The sequence below is a fragment of the Sphaerodactylus townsendi genome, linkage group LG15 (assembly GCF_021028975.2).
Source record: "Sphaerodactylus townsendi isolate TG3544 linkage group LG15, MPM_Stown_v2.3, whole genome shotgun sequence".
NCBI lineage: Eukaryota > Metazoa > Chordata > Lepidosauria > Squamata > Sphaerodactylidae > Sphaerodactylus > Sphaerodactylus townsendi.
In genome coordinates this window covers 34,240,628-34,258,568 of record NC_059439.1, presented here as the reverse complement: position 1 = coordinate 34,258,568, position 17,941 = coordinate 34,240,628, and the positions used below count along the sequence as shown (strand labels likewise).

Below are 17,941 nucleotides of genomic sequence, written 5' to 3'. Positions count from 1 at the left end.
GGCCATAAGCTCACAGCGTGCAGTTTGAATTACAGAATGGAATGTAATACGTAAGGGGCTGTCTTCATGTAAACCAGGAGACAGATTCTGTCCAATGAGATTCTTAAGGGGTATGGATTATAATACGTGGAACAAAAGGGGAGGACTATGTGACGTCTTTGCATCTACAAAAACTCAAGTTTTCCTATACTGGGCGTGCCTCCGTCGAGAGCCACCCAGGAGAGGGCAATCTCCTGTAACATTCTAAACATTGTATTGGGGCGTGCCTTTCCCTCGGGGGAAGGTCACCTTCGGTAACTTATCTGTATTCTGTAACGTTCTAAATGCCGTGCCTCTCAATTGAGAGCTCTCTCCCTCTGAAGGAGAGTTCACATTCTGTAATCCTGATCTAAATTCTGCCAAAGTAAAAATTGTCTGTTTGTTTATAATGTCAGATGTCTTGCTTTTATTTTAACTTTAAGTTTTTCTTAAAACTAACTCTGCTGTGTAGGACCAGAAACGAGGCTCTGGCCCCACAGGCTGTTATGGGTTTTCTGGGCTGCATGACCACAAGCTGGTAGTTTTTGCTCCAAATGTTTCACCCACATCTATGGCTGGCATTTTCAGAGTCATGTCATGGTGAGGACTATCTCACCGGGAAAACCAACAACAACCAATTAAAGTACTGGTAGCTCAGTTTATAGTCAATTTTGTTTCCTCTGAGGACCATGTCACTTGTCACGAGTCACTTGGGTGGGGTTTTTTTTTTGCATAGATTGGACTTTGGCTATTCAAATTAAAAAATGTCCCATTGAAATGCCAAATTCTGAGGTGTGTTTAGAGTGAAACAGTTTAAGTGTATAACAAATAAAAAAAGTTCTTCAGCAATTCACTGGTTTGTTTTTAGACAGATGGATATCTTTCACTGATACAAATGTGACCAATAAAAAGATGACCACAATTATGCAATTAATACATTTTTCTTAAACATTCTAAACAAATGTGATTGGACATTGTTACTCCAATATACCAAAACTCATAGACAGTTCCTAATAAAGAAATGGTTTAATTTATGTGATTAATTTTGTTTGTTAATGTACAAGCATTGCATCATTACTGACCCAAGGGGTGACATCACATCACAACATTTACTTGGCAGACTATATTTATAGGGTGGTTTCTCACTGCCTTCCCCAGTCATCTACACTTTACCCTCAGCAAGCTGGTACTCATTTTACCAACCTCGGAAAGTTGGAAGGCTGAATCAACCTTGAGACTGAATCGAATTCAGGTCATGGGCAGAGCTTAAATGGCAGTGCTGTAGCAGATCACTCTGCCCAGTGGGGCTCCTATGCCAACTATAATTCCCTTCAGCTCAGGTAGGAAGTCTAGGTGGAAAAACTGGGGAGGAGTCACTTGCAAGAAAAATTCAGTCCTGGTTGGGGCCTATCCTCTCAATGGATCCACCAGTGGGAATTAGCTCATCCATTACATCATCCTCCCAACTGGAGGTGGTGCAGGAGGAAACAGTGGGTGAGCCAACTCAAACTGTCACGGCTGATGAAGGGTGTGGGCCAAGCAGCACCTGAAACTTGAACAGAGCTGCTGGGTGGTTAGCCCAGCAGGAAATTTATCTGTAAGTTAAGCATCCAATCAGAGGCGTATCTGGGCAAACTGGAGCCCAGGACAAAACCTGAGTTTGGCGCCCCCCAATGGGCAAGACATGCTGGGTCAGAGGGAGGCGGAACTCCCCATCCTCCTGCTCTGGTGGCTTGCTGAGACTGGAGGCGGGGCCAGTAGGCCACCGTCCAGAGTGGGTGGGGCTGAGACATTTTGGCACCCCCCACGTGGCTGAAATCATTGCGCCCATGGGCAAGGGTCCTCCCTTGTCCATTGGCAGATACGCCACTGCATCCAATCCTCCTCTGAATGCACAGGGACTTGCCATTCACAAATTATAACCTATAGATGTTACTTAATTCTGCAGGAGGAAGATGCCATCAGGGGTGAATTTTACGGATGGTTTCCCTCAGATCCACGCACAGTGTTGACTATGTATGCATTAAATTGGTTGGATTGGAATATGATGTTCTCCAACTCTTGGTACTTGGCTCCTATGTTTCAAGTCTCCTCCCAACCTGAGAAATTATTTTCCAGCTCTGAATGTTCATTGAAGTTATGAGCAAAATAATGTCCATAATAATGTCATTTCACAGGAGTTCCACGCAAGACAGGACAGGTTGCATTCACAGAAGGGAAGTGTCAAATCAGAGTTGAGACATTCATGGGAAAACAGCAGAAAAATGCAAACCCATCTTCTAATCTAACATTTCCTCAGCACTGCCTGTCCCCTCCCGGCCTTGGGACCGGGCGCCACCATTTTGTACCATTTTGTATCATTTTGTACTGAAAATGGAATGCTGCTCTGTTTTTATAGAGTTTTAAGTTATGAGTTTTAATTTATTATTTATTATTGTAATTTGTGTTCTGCTGTACACCGCTCAGAGCCCTTCGGGGATGGGCGGTTCCTAAATCTAATTCATCACCATCATCATTTTGGGCCTTTGGGGAGACTAGCCGTTGATGGGGGGGCCCTCTCCTTTTCTCTTATAACATCAAGTGGATCCTACCGCCCCTCCCCCTCTTGGGGTTTTTGAGGGAATTGATAGCAGGTGCCATCTTGTGTTAATGTTAATTTTAATAATGCTGCATTTTAATGGGGTAGGGTTTATTTTTATTAGAGACTGTATTAATTGACACTTACTGGATTTGAACCTGATATTGTGCTCTATTTATATGCTGCTCACCCTGAGCCCTCCGGGGGAGGGCGGTCTATAAACCCAATAAATAATAATATGGTGGGGGGGGGGGGGGGTGGGGGGGGGGGGGGGTGGGGGGGGGGGGGGGTGGGGGGGGGGGGGGGTGGGGGGGGGGGGGGGTGGGGGGGGGGGGGGGTGGGGGGGGGGGGGGGTGGGGGGGGGGGGGGGTGGGGGGGGGGGGGGGTGGGGGGGGGGGGGGGTGGGGGGGGGGGGGGGTGGGGGGGGGGGGGGGTGGGGGGGGGGGGGGGTGGGGGGGGGGGGGGGTGGGGGGGGGGGGGGGTGGGGGGGGGGGGGGGTGGGGGGGGGGGGGGGTGGGGGGGGGGGGGGGTGGGGGGGGGGGGGGGTGGGGGGGGGGGGGGGTGGGGGGGGGGGGGGGTGGGGGGGGGGGGGGGTGGGGGGGGGGGGGGGTGGGGGGGGGGGGGGGTGGGGGGGGGGGGGGGTGGGGGGGGGGGGGGGTGGGGGGGGGGGGGGGTGGGGGGGGGGGGGGGTGGGGGGGGGGGGGGGTGGGGGGGGGGGGGGGTGGGGGGGGGGGGGGGTGGGGGGGGGGGGGGGTGGGGGGGGGGGGGGGTGGGGGGGGGGGGGGGTGGGGGGGGGGGGGGGTGGGGGGGGGGGGGGGTGGGGGGGGGGGGGGGTGGGGGGGGGGGGGGGTGGGGGGGGGGGGGGGTGGGGGGGGGGGGGGGTGGGGGGGGGGGGGGGTGGGGGGGGGGGGGGGTGGGGGGGGGGGGGGGTGGGGGGGGGGGGGGGTGGGGGGGGGGGGGGGTGGGGGGGGGGGGGGGTGGGGGGGGGGGGGGGTGGGGGGGGGGGGGGGTGGGGGGGGGGGGGGGTGGGGGGGGGGGGGGGTGGGGGGGGGGGGGGGTGGGGGGGGGGGGGGGTGGGGGGGGGGGGGGGTGGGGGGGGGGGGGGGTGGGGGGGGGGGGGGGTGGGGGGGGGGGGGGGTGGGGGGGGGGGGGGGTGGGGGGGGGGGGGGGTGGGGGGGGGGGGGGGTGGGGGGGGGGGGGGGTGGGGGGGGGGGGGGGTGGGGGGGGGGGGGGGTGGGGGGGGGGGGGGGTGGGGGGGGGGGGGGGTGGGGGGGGGGGGGGGTGGGGGGGGGGGGGGGTGGGGGGGGGGGGGGGTGGGGGGGGGGGGGGGTGGGGGGGGGGGGGGGTGGGGGGGGGGGGGGGTGGGGGGGGGGGGGGGTGGGGGGGGGGGGGGGTGGGGGGGGGGGGGGGTGGGGGGGGGGGGGGGTGGGGGGGGGGGGGGGTGGGGGGGGGGGGGGGTGGGGGGGGGGGGGGGTGGGGGGGGGGGGGGGTGGGGGGGGGGGGGGGTGGGGGGGGGGGGGGGTGGGGGGGGGGGGGGGTGGGGGGGGGGGGGGGTGGGGGGGGGGGGGGGTGGGGGGGGGGGGGGGTGGGGGGGGGGGGGGGTGGGGGGGGGGGGGGGTGGGGGGGGGGGGGGGTGGGGGGGGGGGGGGGTGGGGGGGGGGGGGGGTGGGGGGGGGGGGGGGTGGGGGGGGGGGGGGGTGGGGGGGGGGGGGGGTGGGGGGGGGGGGGGGTGGGGGGGGGGGGGGGTGGGGGGGGGGGGGGGTGGGGGGGGGGGGGGGTGGGGGGGGGGGGGGGTGGGGGGGGGGGGGGGTGGGGGGGGGGGGGGGTGGGGGGGGGGGGGGGTGGGGGGGGGGGGGGGTGGGGGGGGGGGGGGGTGGGGGGGGGGGGGGGTGGGGGGGGGGGGGGGTGGGGGGGGGGGGGGGTGGGGGGGGGGGGGGGTGGGGGGGGGGGGGGGTGGGGGGGGGGGGGGGTGGGGGGGGGGGGGGGTGGGGGGGGGGGGGGGTGGGGGGGGGGGGGGGTGGGGGGGGGGGGGGGTGGGGGGGGGGGGGGGTGGGGGGGGGGGGGGGTGGGGGGGGGGGGGGGTGGGGGGGGGGGGGGGTGGGGGGGGGGGGGGGTGGGGGGGGGGGGGGGTGGGGGGGGGGGGGGGTGGGGGGGGGGGGGGGTGGGGGGGGGGGGGGGTGGGGGGGGGGGGGGGTGGGGGGGGGGGGGGGTGGGGGGGGGGGGGGGTGGGGGGGGGGGGGGGTGGGGGGGGGGGGGGGTGGGGGGGGGGGGGGGTGGGGGGGGGGGGGGGTGGGGGGGGGGGGGGGTGGGGGGGGGGGGGGGTGGGGGGGGGGGGGGGTGGGGGGGGGGGGGGGTGGGGGGGGGGGGGGGTGGGGGGGGGGGGGGGTGGGGGGGGGGGGGGGTGGGGGGGGGGGGGGGTGGGGGGGGGGGGGGGTGGGGGGGGGGGGGGGTGGGGGGGGGGGGGGGTGGGGGGGGGGGGGGGTGGGGGGGGGGGGGGGTGGGGGGGGGGGGGGGTGGGGGGGGGGGGGGGTGGGGGGGGGGGGGGGTGGGGGGGGGGGGGGGTGGGGGGGGGGGGGGGTGGGGGGGGGGGGGGGTGGGGGGGGGGGGGGGTGGGGGGGGGGGGGGGTGGGGGGGGGGGGGGGTGGGGGGGGGGGGGGGTGGGGGGGGGGGGGGGTGGGGGGGGGGGGGGGTGGGGGGGGGGGGGGGTGGGGGGGGGGGGGGGTGGGGGGGGGGGGGGGTGGGGGGGGGGGGGGGTGGGGGGGGGGGGGGGTGGGGGGGGGGGGGGGTGGGGGGGGGGGGGGGTGGGGGGGGGGGGGGGTGGGGGGGGGGGGGGGTGGGGGGGGGGGGGGGTGGGGGGGGGGGGGGGTGGGGGGGGGGGGGGGTGGGGGGGGGGGGGGGTGGGGGGGGGGGGGGGTGGGGGGGGGGGGGGGTGGGGGGGGGGGGGGGTGGGGGGGGGGGGGGGTGGGGGGGGGGGGGGGTGGGGGGGGGGGGGGGTGGGGGGGGGGGGGGGTGGGGGGGGGGGGGGGTGGGGGGGGGGGGGGGTGGGGGGGGGGGGGGGTGGGGGGGGGGGGGGGTGGGGGGGGGGGGGGGTGGGGGGGGGGGGGGGTGGGGGGGGGGGGGGGTGGGGGGGGGGGGGGGTGGGGGGGGGGGGGGGTGGGGGGGGGGGGGGGTGGGGGGGGGGGGGGGTGGGGGGGGGGGGGGGTGGGGGGGGGGGGGGGTGGGGGGGGGGGGGGGTGGGGGGGGGGGGGGGTGGGGGGGGGGGGGGGTGGGGGGGGGGGGGGGTGGGGGGGGGGGGGGGTGGGGGGGGGGGGGGGTGGGGGGGGGGGGGGGTGGGGGGGGGGGGGGGTGGGGGGGGGGGGGGGTGGGGGGGGGGGGGGGTGGGGGGGGGGGGGGGTGGGGGGGGGGGGGGGTGGGGGGGGGGGGGGGTGGGGGGGGGGGGGGGTGGGGGGGGGGGGGGGTGGGGGGGGGGGGGGGTGGGGGGGGGGGGGGGTGGGGGGGGGGGGGGGTGGGGGGGGGGGGGGGTGGGGGGGGGGGGGGGTGGGGGGGGGGGGGGGTGGGGGGGGGGGGGGGTGGGGGGGGGGGGGGGTGGGGGGGGGGGGGGGTGGGGGGGGGGGGGGGTGGGGGGGGGGGGGGGTGGGGGGGGGGGGGGGTGGGGGGGGGGGGGGGTGGGGGGGGGGGGGGGTGGGGGGGGGGGGGGGTGGGGGGGGGGGGGGGTGGGGGGGGGGGGGGGTGGGGGGGGGGGGGGGTGGGGGGGGGGGGGGGTGGGGGGGGGGGGGGGTGGGGGGGGGGGGGGGTGGGGGGGGGGGGGGGTGGGGGGGGGGGGGGGTGGGGGGGGGGGGGGGTGGGGGGGGGGGGGGGTGGGGGGGGGGGGGGGTGGGGGGGGGGGGGGGTGGGGGGGGGGGGGGGTGGGGGGGGGGGGGGGTGGGGGGGGGGGGGGGTGGGGGGGGGGGGGGGTGGGGGGGGGGGGGGGTGGGGGGGGGGGGGGGTGGGGGGGGGGGGGGGTGGGGGGGGGGGGGGGTGGGGGGGGGGGGGGGTGGGGGGGGGGGGGGGTGGGGGGGGGGGGGGGTGGGGGGGGGGGGGGGTGGGGGGGGGGGGGGGTGGGGGGGGGGGGGGGTGGGGGGGGGGGGGGGTGGGGGGGGGGGGGGGTGGGGGGGGGGGGGGGTGGGGGGGGGGGGGGGTGGGGGGGGGGGGGGGTGGGGGGGGGGGGGGGTGGGGGGGGGGGGGGGTGGGGGGGGGGGGGGGTGGGGGGGGGGGGGGGTGGGGGGGGGGGGGGGTGGGGGGGGGGGGGGGTGGGGGGGGGGGGGGGTGGGGGGGGGGGGGGGTGGGGGGGGGGGGGGGTGGGGGGGGGGGGGGGTGGGGGGGGGGGGGGGTGGGGGGGGGGGGGGGTGGGGGGGGGGGGGGGTGGGGGGGGGGGGGGGTGGGGGGGGGGGGGGGTGGGGGGGGGGGGGGGTGGGGGGGGGGGGGGGTGGGGGGGGGGGGGGGTGGGGGGGGGGGGGGGTGGGGGGGGGGGGGGGTGGGGGGGGGGGGGGGTGGGGGGGGGGGGGGGTGGGGGGGGGGGGGGGTGGGGGGGGGGGGGGGTGGGGGGGGGGGGGGGTGGGGGGGGGGGGGGGTGGGGGGGGGGGGGGGTGGGGGGGGGGGGGGGTGGGGGGGGGGGGGGGTGGGGGGGGGGGGGGGTGGGGGGGGGGGGGGGTGGGGGGGGGGGGGGGTGGGGGGGGGGGGGGGTGGGGGGGGGGGGGGGTGGGGGGGGGGGGGGGTGGGGGGGGGGGGGGGTGGGGGGGGGGGGGGGTGGGGGGGGGGGGGGGTGGGGGGGGGGGGGGGTGGGGGGGGGGGGGGGTGGGGGGGGGGGGGGGTGGGGGGGGGGGGGGGTGGGGGGGGGGGGGGGTGGGGGGGGGGGGGGGTGGGGGGGGGGGGGGGTGGGGGGGGGGGGGGGTGGGGGGGGGGGGGGGTGGGGGGGGGGGGGGGTGGGGGGGGGGGGGGGTGGGGGGGGGGGGGGGTGGGGGGGGGGGGGGGTGGGGGGGGGGGGGGGTGGGGGGGGGGGGGGGTGGGGGGGGGGGGGGGTGGGGGGGGGGGGGGGTGGGGGGGGGGGGGGGTGGGGGGGGGGGGGGGTGGGGGGGGGGGGGGGTGGGGGGGGGGGGGGGTGGGGGGGGGGGGGGGTGGGGGGGGGGGGGGGTGGGGGGGGGGGGGGGTGGGGGGGGGGGGGGGTGGGGGGGGGGGGGGGTGGGGGGGGGGGGGGGTGGGGACACCATAGCTCTACATGATATACCATGGAGAAATGTTAGCATAGCTTCCTAGAATTGCCACCATGTGTTCCTCCTATACCTTGCCCTTAACCCATATTCCTCTCTGTTTCTTTTCTGGAAGAACTATCTCCCCCTGAAATTTCTGTGTCTCCCAAACATCACCAGTATTATGAAGGTGAAAAGGTACAGCTGAGTTGTACTGCTAAGATAAAAGAGCAGGTGAACGGATACAGATTCTTTGACAAGAGTGGGTCTGTGATGTCCCAGGTAAATGTGATTGGCTTTTGGAGCAGCTCGCTGTACGTCTCTGTTCAAAAGGAGAAAAATGAAACTTTCAGCTGTGAATACTGGAAGTGGAATGCTAGCGAAGAGGTCCGATCTCAGCGAAGCGAAGAGATCACCTTGGAAGTGACAGGTGGGTGCCCCCTACACTGGTGGAGAAGAGTGGAATGATTCAGAAGGGGCTTACGAACTCCTTTCCCTTCCCCGCTCACAACAAATACGCTGTGAGGTAGGTGGGGCTGAGAGAGCTCCGAAGAGCTGTGACTAGCCCAAGGTCACCCAGCTGGCGTGTGTGGGAGTGCATAGGTTAATCTGAATTCCCCAGATAAGCCTCCACAGCTAAGTGGCAGAATGGGAAAATCAAACCGTGGTCCACCAGACCACGGCCACACAGCCCGGAAAACCCACCAGAACCAGTTGAATCCGGCTGTGAAAGCCTTCGACAATGCATTAATCCAGGATGTTTGCCAAGGGTAAATCCAAGCAACCTAGTTATCCCAAACCCCTTTGCTAGTCTACCTTGGGTATTCCTGATTGTATTAAAAGTGTGCCCTAGGATTCCAAATATGACCCCCTGCAACCCAAAATCTACTGCTGTTGCTGTAGAAGCTGGTGGGTGACCAAGAAGGGGACAAAACTCCGGTAGACCTGCCTCATGAGGCACCAAATTTGCAGCATAGCTGCTGGTGAGTCTCCTTACAAACTCCTGCATTCAGATTAGCCTGTACACTCCCACACATGCCAGCTGGGTGACCTTGGGCTAGTCCCAGCTTCTCGGAGCTCTCTCAGCCCCACCCACTTCACAGGGTGTTTGTTGTGAGGGGGGAAGGGCAAGGAGATTGTAAGCCCCTTTGAGTCTCCTGCAGGAGAGAAAGGGGGGGATATAAATCCAAACTCCTCCTCCTCCTCCTGTTCTTCTTCTTCTCCTCCTCCTCCTCCTCCTCCTCCTCCTCCTCCTCCTCCTCCTCCTCCTGGCCAAATTTGTGCCAAACTAAGGGGTTGAAAAAAATCCTCATAAAGGCTTTTTTGAGAGGAGAAGAGGAAGAGTTTGGATTTATACCCCACCTTTCTCTCATGTCAGGAGACTCAAAGGGGCTTACAATCTCCTTTCCCTTCCCCCTTCACAACAAACACCCTGTGAGGTCAGGGGGGGGAGCTGAGAGAGTTCTGAGAGAACTGTGACTAGCCCAAGGTCACCCAGCAGGAATGTGGGAGTGCAGAAACACATCTGGTTCACCAGATAAGCCTCTGCCACTCGGGTGGAGAAGTGAGGAATCAAAGCTGACTCTCCAGGTTAGAATCCACCTGCTCTTAACCACTGAACCACGCTGGGTCTGTCTTGGATCAGCCCCTAGTCCTGCCCTTTCTTCCCATTCATGCTAAAAAAACAATTTGCTGAAGAGGAGCAGAGTGAGGTTAGGTATTTTCTCTGTCTCGTAGCGCTGCCAGCCTTCCACAGAGAAAGTAAAAGTTTCCCTCTCAGCACTTTGATGTTGGGGGAGATTCCTGGCCCCTCAGACCCAAAATTACTTGTTGCAACTTCTGTTTTCGTTATTAGCAAGCCGCTGGTGGTGAAATTGCAGAAAAGGAGAGGGGTGTAGCTTGGTGAGAGTATACATGAGCCACAGGGTGGCAGCAAAGACCGGTTCATGTCGTCCCGCCGCTCTGGCCTGCCTTTGAAGCTTTCAAATTCTCTCGCAGCTGGTTGGTACACTTGGGCTACAAATCAGCTACTTCAAGGCAGAAAGGGTGAATCTTTTTGAAAGAGTTCTGCAGGCATACGGAGCAGGAAGCAACCACTAGAAAGGACATTGTGTCACAAACCAGACACGAGTTCATTCCATTCTTAAGGCGACGGTTTTGCCTTTCCTTGTCCAGGTCTCGGTCATGCTCACTAGGTCCACATTTAAAGAAGAAGAAGAAGAAGAAGAAGAAGAAGAAGAAGAAGAAGAAGAAGAAGAAGAAGAAGAAGAAGAAGAAGAAGAAGAAGAAGAAGAAGAAGAAGAAGAAGAAGAAGAAGAAGAGAAGAAGAAGAAGAAGAAGAAGAGAAAGGTTTGGATTTATATCCCCCTTTTCTCCTCCTGCTGGGGCTTCAGGCAGAGGAGACTTGCAATCTCCTTGCCCTTCCCCCTCACCAACAAACACCCTGTGAGGTGGGTGGGGCTGAGGAGAGCTCTGAGGAAGCCCGGTGTGACTAGCCCAAGGTCACCCAGCTGGCGTGTGTGGGAGTGTACAGGCTAATCTGAATTCCCCAGATAAGCCTCCACAGCTCAGGCGGCAGAGCTGGGAATCAAACCCGGTTCCTCCAGATTAGATACACAAGCTCTTAACCTCCTACGCCACTGCTGCTCCTTGGAGCCAAAAAATAATTTTGCGTTACAAGGGAAAAAAAACCCAGTCCTTTCTCTCTTGCAGAAGCACCCCAAAAACCATCCCTCTCTCTGAATCAAGCACTCCCGCGGTATACGTGGGGAGACCATGTAACTCTGGTGTGTTCCGCTCCACCTGGAGAGACCAACATCACGGAATTCCAGTACTTTGGAGACAGGCAGACCATCCAGGCTTGGAAGTCCCCAAAAGATACTAACACAACTGACATGTACAACCTGAACATCACAGCGCCAAAAGATACAGGGAATTTCATGTGTGCCTATATCCAGTTTCGTTCTGGGCGAAATGTCCGCTCTAAGAAGAGTGACCCTGTCTTCATTGAGCCAGCAGGTAAGTTATGGGTCACCCCTGACCACTTCCTGAGAGTATTTTTCTTCCTTCTGCCCTGCCTTCCCAACTTCCTGCTCCTCTGTGCTCCAAGTCTTGCTTCCATTTAGTGGTGGATATGAGCACATAAGCATAGCCCTGCTAGATGAATTCAAAGGTCCATCTAATCCAGTGCTGGCGAACCTATGGCACGGGTGCCAGAGGTGGCACTCAGAGCCCTCTATGTCGGCACGCGCAAACAGAGTCGCCCCCCCCCCCCGCCCACACATCTAGGTTGCCCTGGGCCTCTGGGCTCGATTATTCGCATTAAATTTAAGACCTAGTTTTGGGGAAGCAGTGTAGGTAACCCTGTCAAGCGCTGTTAAACCCCACTGATTTTCACGCGAAGAACTAAAGCATGATCCTTTACCTGGGAGTAAGCTCAGTTGCTGGCAATGGGGCTTGCTTCTGAGTAAACCCTCCTAGGGTCATGATTCACCCGTTGGAAGAGTTGCATGGTTGCTTCAAAGCAAAGTCACCGACTACCACCAAGCTTACTCCCAAGTAACGTGCGCCTCAGAGCCAACCGTTTTTTCCTAAACTGAAACCTCAGTATTCAGGTTAAATTGCCGTGTTGGCACTTTGCGATAAATAAGTGGGTTATGGGTTGCAATTTGGGCACTCGGTCTCGAAAAGGTTCGCTATCACTGATCTAATCCCACATTCTGTTGCCCAACGGAGGGGCAACAGGTGTTTCTCCCTGCTAGCTGTTCCAAAACACAGCGACCTGTTCGGATGCAGGGCTATAAAAAGTGGAGGGGAAGGGAAAGGGCGGCCCCCTGTAGTTCTGGGAAGAGCAAGCTTTCTCTAGCCCTGCTTGGACAGTGGGGGTGTGACCAAACCATGTGAATGACACAGCCCCTGTGAAACCCAGGCCCCTTCCGCACATGCCAAATAATGCACTCTCAATCCATTCTGCAGTTTTGTGGAATAGCAAAAGTCACTTGCAAACAATTGCGACAGTGGATTGGAAGTGCATTATTCTGCATGTGCGGAATGGGCCCCGGAACTGCCTTTAGCCATCATGACCAATGAACATTCATAACATTTGTCCTCTACTAATTGATTCAATTGATTCAAGGAGCCATGTGGCGTAGTGGTTAAGTGCTTGCACTGCCACTCACACGGTCAGGAGTTTGAGCCCCCTGTGGGTCAGATATCCTGGCAGCTGGCTCATGATCAACTCAGCCATCCATCCATTTCTTGATCGGTAAATGAGTACCTAGCTCATATCTACGGGGTAAAGAATAGCTGGGGAAAGCAATGGCAAACTACGCCACAAAAACGGCTTGCCAATAAAATCACTGCAGTGGTACCCCAGGGTCAGACACAACTGAAGGGGAAACTCACAATACTAGAACCAGGGGGCATACATTGAAAATGCTGGGGGGAAGAATTAGGACTAATAAAAGGAAACACTTCTTATGCTGCCACAGGAAGTAGTGATGGCCACTAACCTGGATAGCTTTAAAAGGGGCTTGGATAGATTTATGGAGGAGAAGTTGATTTATGGCTACCAATCTTGATCCTCTTTGATCTGAGATTGCAAATGCCTTAACAGTCCAGGTGCTCGGGAGCAGCAGCAGCAGCAGCAGAAGGCCATTGCTTTCACATCCTGCATGTGAGCTCCCAAAGGCACCTGGTGGGCCACTGCGAGTAGCAAAGAGCTGGACTAGATGGACTCTGGTCTGATCTAGCTGGCTTGTTCTTATGTTCTTATGTTAACTTTACTTTTAATTGATTCAATACTTGTCGAAGGCTTTCACGGTCAGATTCAACTGGTTCTGGTGGGTTTTCCAGGCTGTGTGGCCATGGTCTGGTGGATCTCCACCAGACCATGGCCACACAGTCCAGAAAACCCACCAGAACCGATTCAATACTTGTTTAAAGATAAATGAGCCGCCAGAACTGCATTAGGAGGCAGGGAGTTCTGCGCTTTAAGAATGAAGCCGTTCTTTCTACAGAATTTGGCGGGCCTGAGAGAGAGGGGAGGAAACCCGTGATGCTTCCAGCTAATTATCTCACAAGATTTTCTAAAGATAGGTGTGAGATAAGGACAGTAAATCACTGAAAGCGATTCCGTAACCATGACTAATAGCCTCTGGGGGAATTGAACTAGAGTCTGCAAGTCTGACGTGGTGAGTCAAGGCACCTGGGCCCATTCAGCAGAAGACGTTACAAATGTGGCGGCTTTTCTTTACCTCATATAACCAGCAACTCTCTTCTCGCCACCTCACTAGGCATCAGTTGGATACGGATAATGGCCACTGGTGGGGCTTTCTTCACCATCAATGGTCTCATCTTCTTAATCACCCACTACTATTTCCTACCAAAAGTAAGTGAAGAAGAAGAAGAGTGGATTTATATCCCACCTTTCTCTCCTGTGAGGAGACTCGAGGTGGCTTACAAACTCCTTTCCCTTCCTCTCCCCACAACAGACACCTTGTGAGGTAATCCTGAGAGAACTGTGACTAGCCCAAGGTCACCCAGCAGGAATGCGGGAGTGCAGAAATACATCTGGCTCACCAGATAAGCCTCTGCCACTCAGGTGGAGGAGTGGGGAATCAAACCTGGTTCTCCAAATTAAAATCCACCTGCTCTTAACCGCTACCCCACGCTGGCTCTCAGGTCTTCTCTCTGGGGTTTTCTATAGAAGCCCCATGACTCAGGTTTGAGAGTTCACCTCACCCCACACCAAAGCAGGAGGACATTAGCACACAGGGCTGGCCCAAAACATTTCCGTGCAGGTGGTGGAAGGCCAAACACACGTGCATACTATTGAAAGTGGGGCTAGGTGAATTGAAATTATTAGGAAAGTTGTGGTTTCTTCCAACGGGGTTTGTACAGGAGATCGTCTCAGAAACAGGGATTGGCTCAAATGGGGTGCTGAATGAAGACTAAGACACTATTTGACACTGTTTGACACTGAGGGCGATTCCGCACATGAGTAAAATAGGTTCAACCCAGTTCCCTGAGAAGGGTACTGACCTAGGTCGAAGCCATTGTTGTTCCCCACTGCAACCAGCTTGATCCCAGCTCGGAGGGCAGAACCATCCTGTACCTCTTCGCCGCTCCGTTCCGATTGGCTACTGTTCTACGGCCATGTTCCGTCTATCCCCACACACGTTATTAAAAAAACTGCCACAGGAATGGAGGGACGAAGGTGGCGTTTTTTGATTGGCCTAGGCTGTAGCATGCCCGAAACACTCAGCTGTGATTGGCTGAATGGGGGACTCCTGGCACCAGAGATTCCGCACTTTACTGGAATCGAGCTGAGTTCGAGCGTGGTTCCCTGAAAAAGTAGTAGTTCCCAACTGGAGTCGGAAATTTGACCGTTACACGGAGCGAAGCTGGTACAAAACCACGTCGATCCCAGTGGTTGTGCGGAGCACTTAGGCCGAACGCAGCTCGAACTTAGGTCGATAAATGCAAGTGCGGAATCGACCTGAGTCACATCCTATACATCAGTCCCTTCTCTGAACAGCAACTGCTCCCCTGAGGTTTCATTCTCCAGCACTGACCACCTGAAACTGTACCACCTGAAGGGGGCAGAGATTGAATTTAGGAACCTCTGCAGGCAAAACAAGCGCTCTCCTGCTATGCGGCAGCCCCTCCCTGCAGCAGAACTGTCTACCTCCCGCTCTTCTGTCCCCAGTGGGTCCACCTCCCCAAATCTGCAACCTTACCTACCCTCACCCTACTGCAGGTGAGATCTAAAGTGTGCACCAGGGGTGGGATCCAGCAGGTTCTCTGGGTTCAGTGGGTTACTTCAATTATTTGTGTGATATTACATTGCCGAGGGGGGGGTTACCCCAATTGGTGATTTTGCCCCGTGGTTTTTGCCTTAGTTACGCCCCCTCACACCTCTCAGCAGTAGCGCACAGAACTTGAAGCCGTCTAGCAGGAGGTGCACCGGCGTGCGTGGCAGCCTGCGCCTGCGTGCATTTGTTTCCCGCCTAAGGACCCAAGGACCGGCACAGCAGCTGCATCCTTGCCACAGCCCCACCCTGGAATGCCCCACCCCCGGAATGCCTGGCCATGCCCCTGTCGTGCCCCGCCCAGCCCCATTGGTGCTACGCCACAGTTTGAATCCCACCACCATGTTACTAAAATTTTTGGATCCCACCACTGGTGTGCACTATTGGCAGCGTGGCTTCCAGCCACCCTGAGTCCCAGCCTACCTCTGTTTGCCCCCTCCCCAACTGTTCTTCATCGCCAAATTAACTTTGGTTTCAACTGTACACTGTATTCCTTCAGACAACCCCGGCTCTGCTTGACATGATGTCGTTTTTCTGAAAAGGGCTGATTCATCGGGATTGCCATAGCAAACTGTGGGTTGCCTGCAGGGCGGCTAACTCTGGTTTGGTGAATTCCTGGAAATTTGGGGTGGGGCATTACCTGGAGAGTTTGGGGAGGATAAATCGCTCAGCAGAGGTGTAATTCCACAGAGTCCATCCTCTGGAGTTGCCATTTTCTCCAGGGGTACTGATCAGTGTAGAATTGAGCTTATTTGCAATTCCTGGAGAATTACCTGGAGGCAGTGGCAACCCCAGAGAATGTAGAAGTCAGGATATTGCATAAGATTTCATTCCTGTAATAGGATCGACAGAGGTCTTCAATCACTTGCTTTTAATCTTTTTCAGGTCTCCCAAAGGAATGATTGTCATCAACTATTTCCTGTCCGTTCACATTCTCAATATACTCCTATCCAGCCAAAGTGAGATCCCTCCATTCATTTATCAAATCCAGCTTGCACATTAACTTTCTCCTGAGTCAACAGAAGTCGACTGGGACTCGACAACGCTTTACACACATATAGACACAAAGTCTTGCTGAAAATGAAATACAAAAAAAAGGGTCCTCGTCGCCTAGAGCATGAAATACTCACTTCAGACTTGTCTGAGGATGCTGGTTCATGGCTACAAACTTTCTGTATCATGGATTTTTCTTAGAGGGAACTAATACATCAGTTGGCTAACCGTCATCTCAATTTTGGTTAATGGAACAGACAAAGAAATAACAGTAGCCAAATTTGCTTCAGGGTACTGTAAAAATAAAGAGAAAAAAATTATGACTAGGCCTGAATTTTAAGGATATTATGGATTGTTTAAATGGTATTTTAGCTTTACTGGTTTTACTTGCAATTGTAGCATAGAAATAGAAATGTAATCGTGAATTTTAGGTTAACAAGGAACGATTTTACCTTGTATTGGTTTTAATAACACTTGTAATATCCACCAGTCGGCTTTGTATGTGCTGGTCTCTGACTGTAATTTTAAATAAATTTGAATTGAAATTACATCAATTGGCCATTAAAGTTTCTTTAATGATTTTTAATTAGGCAGTGTATATCCATGCGAGCGGATATATTTTCCGGTGTATCAGTCTTCTCAGGGGGTGGGAGCGCAAGACCGATCAGCAGCAGTGGCGTAGGAGGTTAAGAGCTCGTGTATCTAATCCGGAGGAATCGGGTTTGATTCCCAGCTCTGCCACCTGAGCAGTGGAGGCTTATCTGGGGAATTCAGATTAGCCTGTGCACTCCCACACATGCCAGCTGGGTGACCTTGGGCTAGTCACAGCTTCTCGGAGCTCTCTCAGCCCCACCCACCTCACAGGGTGTTTGTTGTGAGGGGGGAAGGAACAGGAGATTGTGAGAGCCCCTTTGAGTCTCCTGCAGGAGAGAAAGGGGGGATATCAAATCCCAAACTCCTCCCTCCCTCCCTCCTCTTCCTCCTCCTCCTCCTCCTCCTCCTCCTCCTCCTCCTCCTCCTCTTCTTCTTCTTCTTCTTCTTCTTCTTCTTCTTCTTCTTCTTCTTCTTCTTCTATTCTATTCATGTTCAGCAATTTTCTGAGTTGTTTGCTTTTCCAGTGCACAAAAGCCCACTTTGATAAAATGAAGCCTTCTGAACCTACTGACAATGTCTGGAAAATGAGACAGCCTCAGCAGGGTCTCCACTCCTCGCCCGTCCTAATGATGGAAGAATTGCTTTGTGACGCAGGCCACGGTCTCTTCTCAGCCCTGTCCTCGGTTGCTCCAAACTGACTGACTCAGCTGAGCTACCTTTGCGGATCCTTCTGTAAGAATGACTCAGTGGCTGTATCCAACCCCCGTACACTAACACAAAAACCAGGAGGGGAAGGATAAAAGTCACTATCAAATAGGCTTTTATAATGGAAACAGTAGGACATTGATCTAACACTGTTTGATGGTTTGATTCCGCATCTAGCAGTTACACTGGGAACACAAGGGAACGGGCACAGGTGGGTATTTGAACATAAGAACATAAGAACAAGCCAGCTGGATCAGACCAGAGTCCATCTAGTCCAGCGCTCTGCTACTCGTAGTGGCCCACCAGGTGCCTTTGGGAGCTCACATGCAGGATGGGAAAGCAAGGGCCTGCTGCTGCTGCTGCTCCCGATCACCTGGACTGTTAAGGCATTTGCAATCTCAGATCAAGGGGGATCAAGATGGGTAGCTATAAATCGACTTCTCCTCCGTAAATCTGTCCAAGCCCTTTTTAAAGCTATCCAGGTTAGGGGCCATCACCACCTCCTGTGGCAGCATATTCCAAACACCAATCATGTTGCGTGAAGAAGTGTTTCCTGTTATTAGTCCTAATTCTTCCCCCCAGCATTTTCAATGGATGCCCCCTGGTTCTAGTATTGTGAGAAAGAGAGAAAAATTTCTCTCTGTCAACATTTTCTACCCCATGCATAATTTTATAGACTTCAATCTTATCCCCCCTCAGACGTCTCCTCTCCAAACTAAAGAGTCCCAAACGCTGCAGCCTCTCCTCATAGGGAAGGCGCTCTAGTCCCTCAATCATCCTCGTTGCCCTTCTCTGCACTTTTTCTACAATATCCTTTTTGAGATGTGGCGACCAGAACTGAACACAGTACTCCAAGTGCGGTCGCACCACTGCTTTATATAAGGGCATGACAATCCTTGCAGTTTTATTCTCAATTCCTTTCCTAATGATCCCCAGCAGAGAGTTTGCCTTTTTCACAGCTGCCATGCATTGAGTTGACATTCCCATGGAACACAAGGGAACGGGCACAGGTGGGT

General features: G+C 60.4%; 1 protein-coding gene across 1 annotated transcript; it reads left to right on the top strand.

The window, feature by feature from the left end:
* The first annotated feature begins 1,436 nt into the window (after nucleotides 1–1,436).
* Nucleotides 1,437–16,131, top strand: LOC125444375. The gene is made up of 5 exons (XM_048516785.1): nucleotides 1,437–1,512; nucleotides 7,958–8,251; nucleotides 10,534–10,839; nucleotides 13,116–13,210; nucleotides 15,519–16,131. Exons 1-5 carry the CDS (start codon nucleotides 1,437–1,439, stop codon nucleotides 15,594–15,596), a joined length of 849 nt encoding a protein of 282 aa, XP_048372742.1. The 3' UTR covers nucleotides 15,597–16,131.
* The last annotated feature ends 1,810 nt before the right edge of the window (nucleotides 16,132–17,941 follow it).